Raw genomic sequence first — 14,917 nt, forward strand, 5'->3', positions numbered from 1 at the left:
GGCACTGAGATTCTTAGCCCAAAGTGCCCTCATAACTATAATGCCACAATAAGCGCTACCCACAAGGCATGCAGCACTCATCAGCCCGTTTGGCTGATGTTCACGGCGTGACTGGGAGCGCTACATTGGCAACTGACGGGTCACGAGCTGAGATGCCGTGAGTCATAAGCCGTGACGATGGGTAGAGCAACACCTGTGGTGTTCACAGCTCACTGCTACGCACTGAACTCTAGAAAACAGATATCAACTTTAAAACCAAGTGGCTACCGAGTAAATGTTTTGATGATAGGTTTGTTTGTTGATTAGAAGGCCAGGCTATTGTTTAAAAACTTAGGATTGAGTAAAAAACTTTAAAATGGAACAACCATCTGACTAGATATCAATAGAAGCCATAACCATTTATAGTAAAATTGCATGGCACAAACCGCTTCATCAAATGAATGATGAATTCAGCTGTGACATTTCGCTTTCAGGCGACAATAAGTCATGTGAACAAACACTGGCCTAAATCGAGTGATCTGGGAATTGCAAGTGCTCGCATCTGTTCAGCACGCTATCTGCCATAGAGGTCTCAGCTAAAAATAATATGGTTTCTTTCACGCTTACACGCGATCCATCTGAAACTTCTCACAGGGTTACCAGAACTTGCGACCTCCATGACATCATTATGATATCGCCACAATATCGCCACGATAGTGTCACAATAGGGTCACAATAGCGTCACGCTGTGGTCACGAGGTGCCATCATGACTTTAGCACGTGCAACGTCACGAGCGTCATCCTGCGAGTCAGCCACGAGTCATTCACGAGTCATTTACGAGTCATTCTCAGATCACGACAAACCAACAAAGTTCTAGAACGGATAGAAAGACGTGAGCCGAAGCAGCCACTTGGCGATAAAAATAGACACAAACTCGACGAAACAGCGGGGGCTTGTGTGAATTATTGAAGCTAAAAATACACCGGTGGCTGAGAAGGAATAAAAGGCTGCGAGCATCGTTTGTGCTAGTTTTAGCATAGACGCGCGGTCGTTTTTGCGATGAGCCTGGACTTAGGTGAATCAAATTATGACGGCACATACCGATCTAGCATCGAAGCTTGATGGTCGATAGCAAACTGTTCAAATAATGATATTTGTGAGTTGCAAGGTCAGCCTATGATCTGTTATGGACACTGCACTAGAACTTTACCTCTCACTATGCAACAAAAAATGAAAGATTTTCTGTTCCTGGAAAGCGACCGAATTTTTCTTATTCATTGGGTCCTATCATAACCGAAATGGACATTTGCTTTGATCTGAAAATGCTTTTCCGGTTTTCAGAGACGATTTTCGATTTTTGGCCCCGAAATTCGGTTTATGGCCCACCGTGTCCGGTGTAATTGAGTAATCGACTCGTGGTAACTTTCATCGCCTTTCCTATGCCACAAGCTTTCGAATGATATCCGATTTTGCATATTTGCGTGTAAAAATAACGTCATAAATATATGTTAAAGTAAGAAAATATTGAAATTTTGTAAAAAATTGACATTTTTTTCGATATCATTTCAAAATAGAGAAAACACTTAAGACCCTATCCATATTCTGAGCCCAGTTCCTTGAAGAGCATTCAATTTCCGTTCGGAAGGTACTTTTTTAGTGCATTTTATCGGATTCCTGTGGCGTCCAGATTGAGTTAACCTAAACACATATCCTAGGTCATATCACATAGCATTAACCTGATAATGTTAACGCCATAGGGTCAACGAGGGGTCAACTGAGGTCATGTTGTTGACCCCTTGTGACCTCGTGTCACACGCAGGAACTTAGTTTTGAGCAGTCCTGTCGCTCAGAATCTTGATCTGTACCTCCATTTGTTAGAATGGTTCTTCATGCACTGAACACATATTGTCATGGAAATGGCTGGGGGCCCGTTTTTCCAGTGACTCGATCTGGACGCCACAGTAAACCGATAAAATGCACTAAAATAGTACCTTCCGAACGGAAATTGAATGCTCTTCAAGGAACTGGGCTCAGAATTTGGATATGGTCTTTAGTTTTGTCTCTATTTTGAAATGAAATCGAAAAAAATGTCAAATTTTTACGAAGTTTCAACATTTTCTTACTTTAACATAGATTTATGACGTTATTTTTACACGTAAATATGCAAAACCGGATATCATTCGAAAGCTTGTGGCATAGGAAAGGCGATGAAAGTTACCACGAGTCGATTACTCAATTACACCGGACACGGTGGGCCAAAAACCGAATTTCGGGGCCAAAAATCGAAAATCGTCTCTGAAAACCGGAAAAGCATTTTCAGATCAAAACAAATGCCCATTTCGGTTATAATGACACCCAATGAGTTCAAAAAAATCGGTCGTTACTCAGGAACAAAATGACTGTTGCATAGTGATATATCAAAGATCGGTTGCAGCTGGTTCAATTATAAAAAGGGATCGGACAATAGCAAAAATAAAATAAGGACAATGAAGTGATTCACAGTGCCACATGACGTTCAGGTTGTCTATGATCTAACGGCAGTGAAAATATACCCAAGCTGGAACATACGGGTTTATGCATAAGTATGCAGCGAGCCGCAACACAAATATTTGCCGTTTTGCAGTTACCAGTCACAAATGTGTTCTGCATGCACCTATCAGATTAACCCGCGCACCGACGGGGGTCTGCGCCAACTTAGTACCGACGGGGGGGGGCGGATGACCGCCCCCCCCCTGAGATCTCGAGAACGAAGCAAGATAGCGACAAGCGGTAAACGGCATCGGATACGCACGGTCAAGATCTACAATTTTTACTAAGGTCATTTTCAGGTCAGGTCAAAGATGACGTCACAGGGGTCGAAAAAGTCAAAATGGCGGCGCTAAATATGGAGAGAGTTTTTCTCGAATAACTTTCGAATTAGTCAAGATAGGAACAAACTAAGGGCATCATCGTGATCCTCTCGTCAATCCGCATCGAATGATATATGTTGACCTCGAAAGGTCAAGGTCAAAGGTTGACCTCAGGTCACGTGACCTCGAGGTCATCATGTATATCATTCGATGCGTCTTGACGAGCTGAACACAATGAGACCATCCACGCGTCTGTATCTTGTTCCTGTACGGAGTTATTGGCCAAAAACCTTTGGTGACCTTTGATGACGTCACATGACCTCACAGCTGCCCAACAGCAAAACAGACCTCAAGGTAGTGAAGGTTGATCGTATATGAAGTCATGTATGGTATATGGGGCTATTCCGACCCGTTTTAGTGGTAAAAACAGGGAGTTGATTTTTCCCCCATTGACTTATAATGGGGAGGTCGCGAAATTGACCTGACCTTAGGTCACCGATATCAAAATTCCGAGATATACAAATTGTAGCTACTAATGACCTAATAACATCCTGCGACTTTCAAAGGCCTCCGACATCTACTGTAGCTCTGGCACGGTGACAAAGTTGCAAAAAAGTGACTTGAGGTTGGGTCATTCAAAGTGACCTGGTGACCTGACCTTGAAAGGTAGGAGGTTCAAACTTGCACACCATGTGTAAAATTGATAAGGAAATAGTCATACCAAATTTCGCGGCGCTACGCGCCGCGGTTTTCCCGCTATTCGCGAAAAACCTCAGGGGGGGGGGCGGATATCCGCCCCCCCCCGTCGGTGCGCGGGTTAATAGTTTTCAGTAATGGTGATGACATTCGGGCACAGAATGACTGATGTGTTTACGCCTTAGAGTGCACACGATTTGATTTACACGTGATCATCAACTGCAATGCTACGACAGAAAAATAAACCTGAAGCCCGACTGGATTCAAAGCATCAACCAGGCTCGCAATGACATCTACCTTAGCTCAACTGCAATTACTCACAATAATTGCTGAGACAGTCCCAAATCGCCTGAACGTCACAGTGTTGTTCTGCTACACTGTTACATAGAACACATCCAGACACGCCACTTCGGTAACCTTATCAACTACCGCACAGCACAGTTCGACTAACACTGCTGAGCCGGCGTCAATGGGCTCTGAAAACCAGCGTCACCGGCCATGTCCAGTGACCTATTAACCCTGACGCGTGACCTCGAGGCATTTTCCGGCCTCGACAGCCCCCTCTATCGCATTCCCCTTCAATGAAACGTGTCCCCTACCCCTTACACGCCAACCACTGCTGCCACCAGACCGTGACAATCGCGCCGCCCAAGCAGGGTAGCGAGGCCCAGACAAACATTTCTGACCGACAAAATTTCAGACAGACAGGCAGACAGGCAGGCAGACAGATAGACAGATAGAGCCGAAGGAAATAACCGAAGGCTTGTGTTCAATGGCTGAAAACGCTATTCGTCAGTGCTATTTTTTATATTAAACATATTTATTTCTGATTGCCACGCGCCTGTAGCCGAGAAAACCTAAATGAGTTGTTTGGGTCGAATCACAGCGATCGCCAAAGCGAAAATAGTTGATTAGGGGATGAGTCGGAATCGCTAGCGTGTTTGGTGATAAGAGGCGATAATCCGATTATCCGAGTGATCGGAATTCGACCTGTTTTTGGACTAGTTTGAATGAATAAAATGGAAACGATCCAAGAAGTGTAATATGATGTTTTTGTTTTCGTATAAATATCGTCGCCTTGATGAAATCAGTCAACCGAAGAGCAATTTCAAATTCACCAATTTATATCTGTAGAACGTTTGGGGAACGGTAACCGTCACATTATAGTTAATTCTCGTAACGCAAAAATAATCGTAAAGGTCAATTATTCAAAATAATTTATGTTAGGACCAAAACGCGTTTCGATTACAGATATCGTCATCAGTTGGTCCTAAATTTATTTAGGACCAACTGATGACGATATAATCGAAAGGCGTTTTGGTCCTAATATAAATTACTTTGAATAATGGACTTTTGCCATATATGTCAGTATGAGCTTAAGCAAAAATAATCGTTGAACAGAACACATATTAACAAAATAAATAATTGCGATTTGCGAACGATCTAAAGCGTAATGCACAAATAATTTGAAATGTTCGCAGAACACAAAACGAACACAGCACGTCCAAATATCCATTGTCCAACAATCCCGTTAGCAGCGTTTCATGTTGATTGATAACCCAATAAAGTATTTACTATTTACAGGAAGTACTCACCGAGTCTGGGGATTCCTGGCGGTCGTGGTATTTTACACTTCATTGTTTTCAGAACCATTTCGGGCTTTGCGCGCTCAGTTCACACCAGAACGCTATTTCGCGAGCCGCACAACGTTCAGGTATGTCCAGTATGCGTCGCACCACAGCACTTGCTTTAGGCCATGAATTAGTATTTAGCGCATTCGCTCCTGTAGTTATTCCTACATAAAATGTACTGCTTCGCTGAGCGCGGCGATCTGTCAAAACAGATCAAACACATTCAACACAAGTTATAAATCACGGAGTCTCCGAACATAGCACTTTCAATCACTTCCGACATACGCCTAGACCAGATAATATTTTCTTCCCTCACCGCAAGAAATTGCAATCTAGGCTCCTCCAGAGCTACCGGCTTCTTGCCGGCTCAAACACCTTTTCTCAGTCCTCTCACGGCCTGATCGCTATCAGCTGTCTCAGCTGTTCTCTCGGCCTGTATCAAGGGTTGTCAATCACTGTAGCCTGTATTTGCAGTCGAATCACTGTAAATTCTACACCGAAATCCATCCAGTGTCACATCACCACACTTCTATTCACCACCATCTTCTGTCCACCTCCAACCACGGTGACCACTATAAGCCACAGTAAGTCAGATGACCTGTGACCTCAGTCAACCTCTCTCGGACCATCAAATTCCTCTGGCATCCTCCACACCTTCTTGGCACCCCTCCACGCCCTACAATACCCCTCCAAACCCTCCTGACTCAAACACACCCTTCTAACACCACCACTCGGAAGCGACTGGCTCCTCGCTCGACCACGACTGGCTCCTGGCTCGGCCGTCACTGGCTCCTCGCTCGACCACGACTGGCTCCTCGTTCGACCGGCAGCAGGGCGCTGCACGAACCGAGCAGTGAGCTCGACCTGCCGGCGGGGGCCGACAAATTCTGTCGGTCACCTCTGGCCGAGCGGCTACCGCTCCGCCATGGGGGCGGTGGAGGCGGGGGAGGCGGTAGTGGTTATGGAATGGTAGTGGGTGGTACCTATTCACCAGTGAATGCTGTCCAGTGACCTTTGCCCAGTGACCAGTGACCTTTGACCTTTGGTCAGTGAACAGTGTCTAGTGAGAAGTGACCAGTGATCAATGAACGATGGCCTGAGACGATCAAGAGTGATAGTCAGATTTCTATTGGAGAATGAATACTTCAAGCGTCTCCGAAGCCACTGTAGCCACAATGCAGCGTTGCACACAAAAGCGGACTTAAAATAGCATCGGCATAACGCTGGAACTAAAACCTCCACACCGCTGACCCCTATAACCAGCCGACTAGCTGAGACTAGCCACGACTAGCCAGCACACATCGCCCCCAGCAGCTGTAGAGGTCAGCCGACACCACATGGCAACGGTCACTATCCAGAAATGACCAGAACTCCCGAGTGACCGAGCCGAGACCGGCCGGATGAGTTCGGCAGTCTCTGAAAATCTCCCGGATCGTCAGACCGACAGAATGATAAAGTGGGGACGTGCGATCCAAAAGCCGAGCTGCTGTGGCTGTCCACGGCTCTAAAACTCACGGCTCACCGGCACTGGAGAGCATCCTGTGAGGTTGAGGGAGCTGTGGTAGCACTATGCAATCCTCCCTCATTTCTGCTCAATCTACCTGCACTTCCTCGTTCGTCGAGCGTTCTTTCTCTCTCCTTCTCTCTCTCTCTCTCTCTCTCTCTCTCTCTCTCTCTCTCTCTCTCTCTCTCTCTCTCTCTCTCTCTCTCTCTCTCTCTCTCTCTCTCTCTCTCTTTCTCTCTCTCTCCCTCTCTCTCTACCTGCACTCCCTCGCTCTCTCTCCCACTCTCCCTGAAACGGAAGCGCCTTATAGGGCTCAGCCGTGCAGACCGGTGGTCAGGCAGAGCTGGCAGACAACGGTCGGTCACTGCCACGGTAACCGCTATAATGCAGACGGCATGAGCTGTGAGCTGAGCTGGCTGCCGGTAGCTCAGTAATGCGTATTGGATGTTATGGAGATGAGTATTGGAGACTCGAGAAGAGAAGAGAGGGCAAAAGATAAGAGTGGACCTTTGTCCGAAGTCCAAACCAACACAAGTGATTTTAGTTGTCTTGGCAGAATTTAGCTTGTTTTGTAGCGTTTCAAATAACTGTCTCTCGCTCCTGTACTTGCGACCAAGGATCTTGGAGATACATTCTGTGATTCTAGTTTTCCATTCCGACCCTCCTCCTTCCAACCGTTCAGCGCTGCGATTAAATGCCTACAACTATCGGCACAGTAATGCTATGACACGGTCACGCCAAAGCTATCACCGTAACACCACATCCCGTCTCGAATATCCGATCACCGCACAGATGCACCATTAATCCATACCTTCGCACACCACTTTGCCACCACACACCGCCACCAATTCCCGCCCGCCACTGCGCTCAGCATGCACTACCTCCTTCTAGCACACCGTTCCACCGACAGCGATACGGTCGCCCACCGAGCCCCGCCACACCGGTATCGTCGCACGATGCGTGTGACGCTCCACGGACCCAGCCGCTCTTCATCGATCCCCCAATTGTGTCCGCCAAACTGGGTCAGAGTCGCCCGCCTAGCGTCTGATTCACCCCCCAATTATTGTGGCCCTGGGGCGGACCCACGCCGGTGGGCGGCGCCGGCCGGCCCGGCGGGGGCGGCGGCGGGGGCGGGGGCGGCGATGGTCACTATTTGCAAAGGTAATTGTCTGAGTGTGTTGAGGATAACCGCCCCTCGTCCAGCCGTCTGCCGGGTAAGGTAAAGCGTGAGCACGCAGGTCGTGTTTTTCACGGAAAAAGTTGACGTTGTTCGCTGGTCAGCGCGTGACCCGGCCCGGCGTGGGCTCTCTCTCTCTCTCTCTTGTTTGAGCTCAATTAACCACCCACGTGGGTGACTGTACCCATCCTATTGCTGACCCTCCCCAGCGCGTGTACCGGCGCCGTCGCCAACGCCCTTGACACAAACAGTTAGTCGATCGACTGTAATCACAGCTGGGGAGTCGACTCTGTCCTGTCGACTCCTGGCCATGTGTCGTCTAATGACTCTGACTTCCGAGTGACTCAGAGTCTATAATGGCGCTGATAGTTGAGCCACATGGCCCAAAAACCACAGCAGCTACTGTCTCAAGGCGAAGTCAGCGCTGGTTGTGGGTTCGTCTTATGGGACCTTGGGCCAGTCCATTCGTGATTGTTAGCGTGTAACAACACAGGGGCTAGATATTTACCTGGATTACATACGAAGGACATTCAATAACCAGCTGAGCTCTGCTAGTCACCAATGTTTGTGAAAAATATCATTGAGCATAGATCGATCAGCTTCAACAGAAAACACATTTTCAAAGCATAACACGTTGTAAATAAGATGGTAAAACATCCGTTTTATCCGTTTTACTCAAAATGGATATACTATGGAACTCTTACCTGAAGGAACAGTGAATACAGGTTGTGTGGGAATGCCCAGCCTCAAATTCGATACACTATCTTACAAAACATCTGATCCGTATGTGAATGATATGGCATATGATGTGCATCTAAGCGGAACCAGCGTACCTAATGACACCGATAATCCTGCGACTAAACCTCTACCGCGTCATCGTAAAACTTTAAATAACGACGGCACTATGACGTAAACAAGTCGACATTTGAGACAGCCGAGCCATTAAAATCATGTTACCTGCCAGAATATTTCCGATGCAAATAAGGCTTTGCATGATTAATGGTTCACGTGCATGCTTTGGGAACAATTCACATGCCTTGACATACTTCACCGCGAAATATCACCGACGATTTCGCGAGGATTCATTCCGAAAAGCTATTTCCGGCTTCCAAAGAAACGCGCATGATCGTGAAACCATCTCCGAAACGGAGAAACCGCACGGCTAACCATCGTCAACCTCGAATAATTTCGAAGGCTACGACAGCGCGCCAAGACCAATGGCGTTTTGGCATGACACACAGGAGGGAGATTCCCGAAAATGGCATAGTCGTAGGTTATGTGTTCGTGGAAACTGAAGACACAGAACCCTCAACAGCACGAAGTGCCATACCAAGCTGCAAAAGAGACAAAGGCAGCTTGGTCGAAAGAGACAGCTTAATTTTATGAAGAACTGTAAATGGGGATAAACAGCTAATCGAGCAGTTTTACGACTTAATTTACGACTTATTTTCGGAAACTGTCAGCATATAAATACGCACAGTTTCTCGACATAACTGCTCATTTAATTCTTACGACTACGCTACTGCGATACGCTGTGTATGTAGTGGTGCAAATGCTTATGAGATACCATCGGTATAAATAGGCCCGTAACTTGTAACCAATAAAACGCAAAAAGAACGGCACTTTATTAGGTGGATGCCAGGTGCGGAGGGTAATTACTGTATCCCGTGGTGCCCTGGAGTCGGCAGAAAATATCTCATCCCGGATATATCAGCTCCTCTTCGGCGATAACCATACAACTGTCAGAGGCAGGGCAGGTTCAACTACCGACATCAGAACAACCATCTGTGATCAGTGGCGTATTTAGGGGGGGCCATGGGGGCCATGCCCCCCCCCCCCCCTTTCCGCCCAGCCGCCCAGACGGCGCCCCAATTAGTGCCGACTAGGCTGATGCTGTTTTACAGAGGGAACATGAATTAAAAGTGATGTGCAGGCAGGGATCGAACTCAATATCTCTTTGGGGGTGCCTGGACACCCCTATGTCCTCCAGGGCACCCCCAAATAGGACCTGAGCCCCCCAATGTTGAAGGGCGCCCCTCCGGAAACCAGAATATTCCGAACCCCAGGGTCGATGGCGCCCCTGAAGAGCCGCTGGCACCCACCTGAACGGAACAGTCGCCCCATTAAAGGTTGATAGCGCCCCTCTGAAGTTCACAGCTGCCCCAATGGACCCATCCAAGATCGATGGCGCCCACTGAAACCACTGGCGCCCCTCTAAAGCACCTGCATTCTTCTCAAGATCACAGTCGCCCTATCCAAGATCAATAACGCCCTCAAGAGAGCCACTAGCGCCCCCCCCCCTTGAGACTGAAGTCGCCCATTCAAGCCCAACGCCGCCCCTCCAGAGCGTCCGGTGCGCTTCTGAAGATCACAGTCGTCCTCATCCGAGGTCGCTGGCGCCCCTCAAAAGTCACTGGCGCCCATCTAAACGGAGATCACAGCTGCTGGCAACCCTCTGAAACCAATGGCGCCATTCGTACCCGGCGCCCCTCTGAAAATCATATTCGCCCCATCCGAGACAACGCCCCTTGAGACTACAGTCGCCCCACCCAAGCTCAAGGCGCCCCTCTAGAGCGTCCGGCGTCCTGCTGAAGGCAACAGCGGCTCCATTCATGCCCAATGGCGCCCCTCAACGCTCTTCTAAAGATCACAGTCGCCCCATCAATTCAAGGTCGCTGGCGCCCCTCAAGAGCCACTGGCGCCCACCTGAACCGGGACTTCATTCGCCCCATCCTAGATCAATGGCGCCCCTCTGAAACCACTGGTGTCCCTCTGAAAACAACAGTCGGACCATCCGAGATCAATGGCGCCCCTTCAGAGCGTCCGACACCCTACTGAAGGAAGGCAGCAGTGACCCCATCCAAGCATTGCACCCCTCTAGATCACCCGGTGGCCTTCTGAAGATCACATTCGCCCTATCCGAGTTCATTGGCGCCCTCCAGTAGTCACTGATGCCCGAGACTTCAGTCGCCCCGCCGCATTCAAGATCGTAGCGCTCCCCCCCCCCCCCAGAAACCACTGACGCTAGGTAATTATTTGACAATGGGGCTGTCTCCGACACCAAGGGCCCTTTTGAAGATGCAGCAGCCAGGCGGCGCCTAGCTGGGCTAGGATGTGCCAAGCGTTTCTTATAAGGCAGCCTCGTTAGTGCCACCCCTCGTTGCGATACCGCCCCTCAATGCGACGCCGCCCCTTCACCGTACAATGCCACCCCTCAATTCAAGTGGTGCGTCTCAGCACAGTGCCGCCCATTATTGCGATACCACCCCCGCCTAGCAGTGCGGTGCCGCCTCCAGCGTATGCGTTTTTTTTTTTAATTGAACCTGCTGGGGGTGTTTGAACACCCACTTCTAACTCAGCTTGTGGGCCACGTTGAGACCCACAATAGGCGGCGTTCGAAAGAGCGTCTAAAACATTTGCAAAACTACTTAAATCATTTTTAAGGTTAAGTCGAACTGGTCGAAGCCCGAAGGTCAGGTCACCAGAGAGGGTCAGTGACCTGACCTGACCCAAAAATGCGGGTGGTGTCAAAAGATCCGGCTTGAATCAAAGTACTCCCCCCCCCCCCTCGGCCGGCGAGGGTTAAGTAAGTCAGTGGGAGAAAAGTAAAATGCTGATGTGAAAATGATCAATAACATGCCAAAAATTGTATTGGTTCTTTAGTTTACCAAAGAGAAACAAAAGAGACAAGCTTTCGACAACACTGTCATCATCAGGTCTGAGTGTTTTGAAATTCCTTTACACACTTCACAACATACAAAAACATATTCGCACGCTACAATGATGGAAAACATTCCTCCGTTTGTATATGTAGGTAGATGTCGAGATCCAGATCACAAAATGCTATTTCAATATGCTTACAACGTCACATGTCACAAGTTCTACTAGGTCGTTCAATAAGTAAGGTAAAATGTGCTATAGCTCATTAACCTTAAAAAGTTAAACAAAATAAAATATGTCGTCTGAATCTACGAAAAATTTTCTACACAACGTATCCAACCGTTTTTAGGAGTTTAAAAAATTGTCCGAACACGGTCGGTATGAAAACATCGATGCAGCACCGTTCCGTTTGGGAAGTGCCGTTTTGTCAGGTGAGCCTCGAGTTCATCTCAATACCGGCGACGGCAGCAAATTGTACCCTGATGACGCCATATGGCCATTAACAATGCTTAGTGGTGGGCAGTGGGTAGTGATACGGCAGTGTAAGAGACAAAATTCTACGGCGGGCAGACCTATGCCTGCAGGACCCTCTGGAACTGGCACCATCCGTGAAGTCAGCAAGGTGATGATGGAGACCCAAAGCATCCGCGTGACTGACTTCATTTACGGAGTGAAGTGTTCTGTCGAATCAGCTACAGGCGTCATCAGATACGTTAAATATTTTCAAGGTCTGCCTGGGATGGATACCAAAAGAGTTCACTCAACAACAGAAAGATGCCCGACTATGCATCAGTGCGGGGGCGGCTTTGATCTTTCGGTACAGGAATGCTGGAGTATAGCCCTGATCTGGCGCCGTCCAGCTTCAAGCTGTTCGGATCGCCGGAAGACGTTCTGTTTCCGGGAATAACTTTTTTACGGATGAGGCAATCAAGAAAATAAAAAGACATGGTAAAAAAAACATCATTAAGGAGTTTTCCTAGCGGTTTTCAGTGTTTGGTAGAGTGCTGAGATAAGCACGTGCGCCTGAACGGTGATTGGAAGTAGGTGCGAGTTCTGAAGGCTGGGGTGGCTGACCGATGGGACCTGCTACCAAATGCTTATAGCCACTTTGAAGACAAGATTTCAGTTAACATATGTTGCAAGTTTCATGTCGTTACACCAAAGGTGTACTGAAATGAATGCGATTTTACCTTACTTATTGAACGACCTAGTATATAATCAAGCGCTCATACAAACAGATATCACACCATGCAAGTAACAAAAAATGAATACTACTTTCTGGTTCGTAACCTACCAAAAGTCACAACAACCTAAACGATTGGCCAGGACTGTGTGAAGGTATTTAAGTTTGGGTTGATATCACGGATTTTCATAGATTCATCAATTTTATTGTCAGCCACGTCACGGTTTCTGCTCAAAATATCTACACTGTAAAAAATATTGACGAGCTATGTGTCAAAACAAGGGTCTCGAAACAGTCACCAGGTTGTCAATGCTTCCGGTACCTACCACTTGACTAGTTACCGCTTAGTTAGCTTACAGGCTGAGAACTATCCAGGTCGTTATGATCCGGTATTGTGATGATACCCTAGGTGTACCTTTGTTTTGAAGTGCTGAATTAACTATCAAGGTTGTTTGACGTTTGTTTTCGCCTCAATCCGAAACGAGGAAGACCCTCATCAAATTATTAGGTGAAAGCCAGCCTCAGGATGATCAAAATACTAGGGGTAGTTTTGTCATAGTAATCTGTGAAGGGTGAGGAACAAGCCGTAGCAATGCACTCGTCACTAAACCAGCCTGAGATTATTCGCCAGGTAGCTGCTGCGTTTCCCTACTTGCTGAATCATGTTAGCAACTTTCCATTTCCAGACACTTTTTACGGCAAATAAATTGTTGGGTTATTTGGAAGGTGAATGACAATTTTATTTCTATAAGTCAATACATTTGTATTTCCGATTGCCCTAAAACTTTTTTTTTAATCGTTTGCGGTAGGTTTTTATTGTTCGCAATAAAGTTGCGCACCTGTGAATCCTTCACTTAATGCGTTCCCGGCTTCCCGGCGCCAGTTGCGCTGTGCCGTGCCGCGTTCGGTCGGAGGTGCGCGCGTCTGTGCAGTGCGAGTGTTTATCACTGGGCAAACCTGTATCGTTTCCATTTGTGCAGTGTCTAGTTACGAAGAATTGCTTGCCGATATATGACCTGCAGTGATCGACGTTCTGATTCAATAACTTGCCATAAGCCATTATTCTCAACTAAATCGCGCAGAGACGTTTGCAAAGTTGTCGAGGGGGGGGGGGGAAACAAGAGCGATTTTAAATGAATTGCTCTCCATGCAGTGCAATAGGACTTTGGTTTAATTTTTCAAAAGTTGTGGAGCCGCCCCCGGTGTCCGGCCTGGCCAACTCTCTCAAGAACCGACAGCTAACGGATCACTGAAGTTTCACTACGACGATTTCCGCCAAAGTTATGAAGAAAAGGCAAGTGCAAGAAGTACAAAACTTCTCTTGGTAATCAAAACTTAGGTTTGGCAAATTCCAAACCCTAAGTCACTACAACTGTGGATATAAATAAGCTGGTTATTGACGGCCAAGCTCTGGCCAATCTGAGGTTCAGACCTATCATCAAGTTCATGAGGCAGCTGCGGTTGGGCGGCTCACGGGCTCCACTGCATAGGCTCAGACAGGTACTCTACAAAATGTCTTCTGTGTTCTTAGGTTCAGATCTATCGATATGTGCATGCTTCTGATTCGATTGATAACTGTTAACGGGCGCTGGAAGTGAAAGGTTCGCTTGATATACGAAAGGCGCATTGCAAGAAAGCATATTATTTCAGAAATACACTTTCATTTTATCTTGAGCGTTTTTGGAATGGGCCGGATGAATTCGTCATCAAACTGGTAAGAGATTTCGTTTGAAGACCACCGATATTTTTAATGAGGTTAGTGCTTGTGCGAGGAACATGTTCATAAATAGTAGAAAATGTAAAAAATGTAAAAACATGACCTTATTTCCTCGATAATTGCCAAAACTAATGCTGTACAAATATATACTTTATTTGAAAGATGTAATATTTCGACCACAGGTCTTTTTCAAACAGTTTCAAATTAGAAAAGATACCATTTCCATTTGCCGCATTTCCAACTGCCTTTCAACAAAAATTTTATGGTTGAATCGTGCCCACTAGCTCACTCGCACCACTCATGAAATATTTGGCTAGCCAAAAAATAGCATCACATAGGGCACCTATTTTTCAAAATACATAGTTTCAGCCGTACGAGATAAGTAAGTATTAACATACCGACTGACCATAACACAAAACATCCTACAGGCCTTCGCCATTATTTCTCACAATTTCGTCCAAAGTCACCCAGCTGTCTACAAGGCATAATAGATGCAGCATGCCAGCAACTATCATATGCT

General features: G+C 47.1%; 1 protein-coding gene across 1 annotated transcript in view; it reads right to left on the bottom strand.

Moving 5' to 3' along the window:
* Nucleotides 1-5,810, bottom strand: part of LOC122376102 (transcriptional regulatory protein AlgP-like) — a gene marked incomplete at its 3' end in the record, with an annotated part of 57,764 nt that extends 51,954 nt beyond the window's left edge. Inside the window, exon 1 of the mRNA XM_043355796.1 lies at nucleotides 5,121-5,810. Coding sequence (XP_043211731.1) covers nucleotides 5,121-5,178 — 58 coding nt within the window. The remainder of the gene's footprint in view (nucleotides 1-5,120) is intronic.
* Between the last annotated feature and the right edge of the window lie 9,107 nt (nucleotides 5,811-14,917).

This window comes from Amphibalanus amphitrite, unplaced genomic scaffold, assembly GCF_019059575.1.
Source record: "Amphibalanus amphitrite isolate SeventyFive unplaced genomic scaffold, NRLGWU_Aamphi_draft 002016F_arrow, whole genome shotgun sequence".
NCBI classification, from domain to species: domain Eukaryota; kingdom Metazoa; phylum Arthropoda; class Thecostraca; order Balanomorpha; family Balanidae; genus Amphibalanus; species Amphibalanus amphitrite.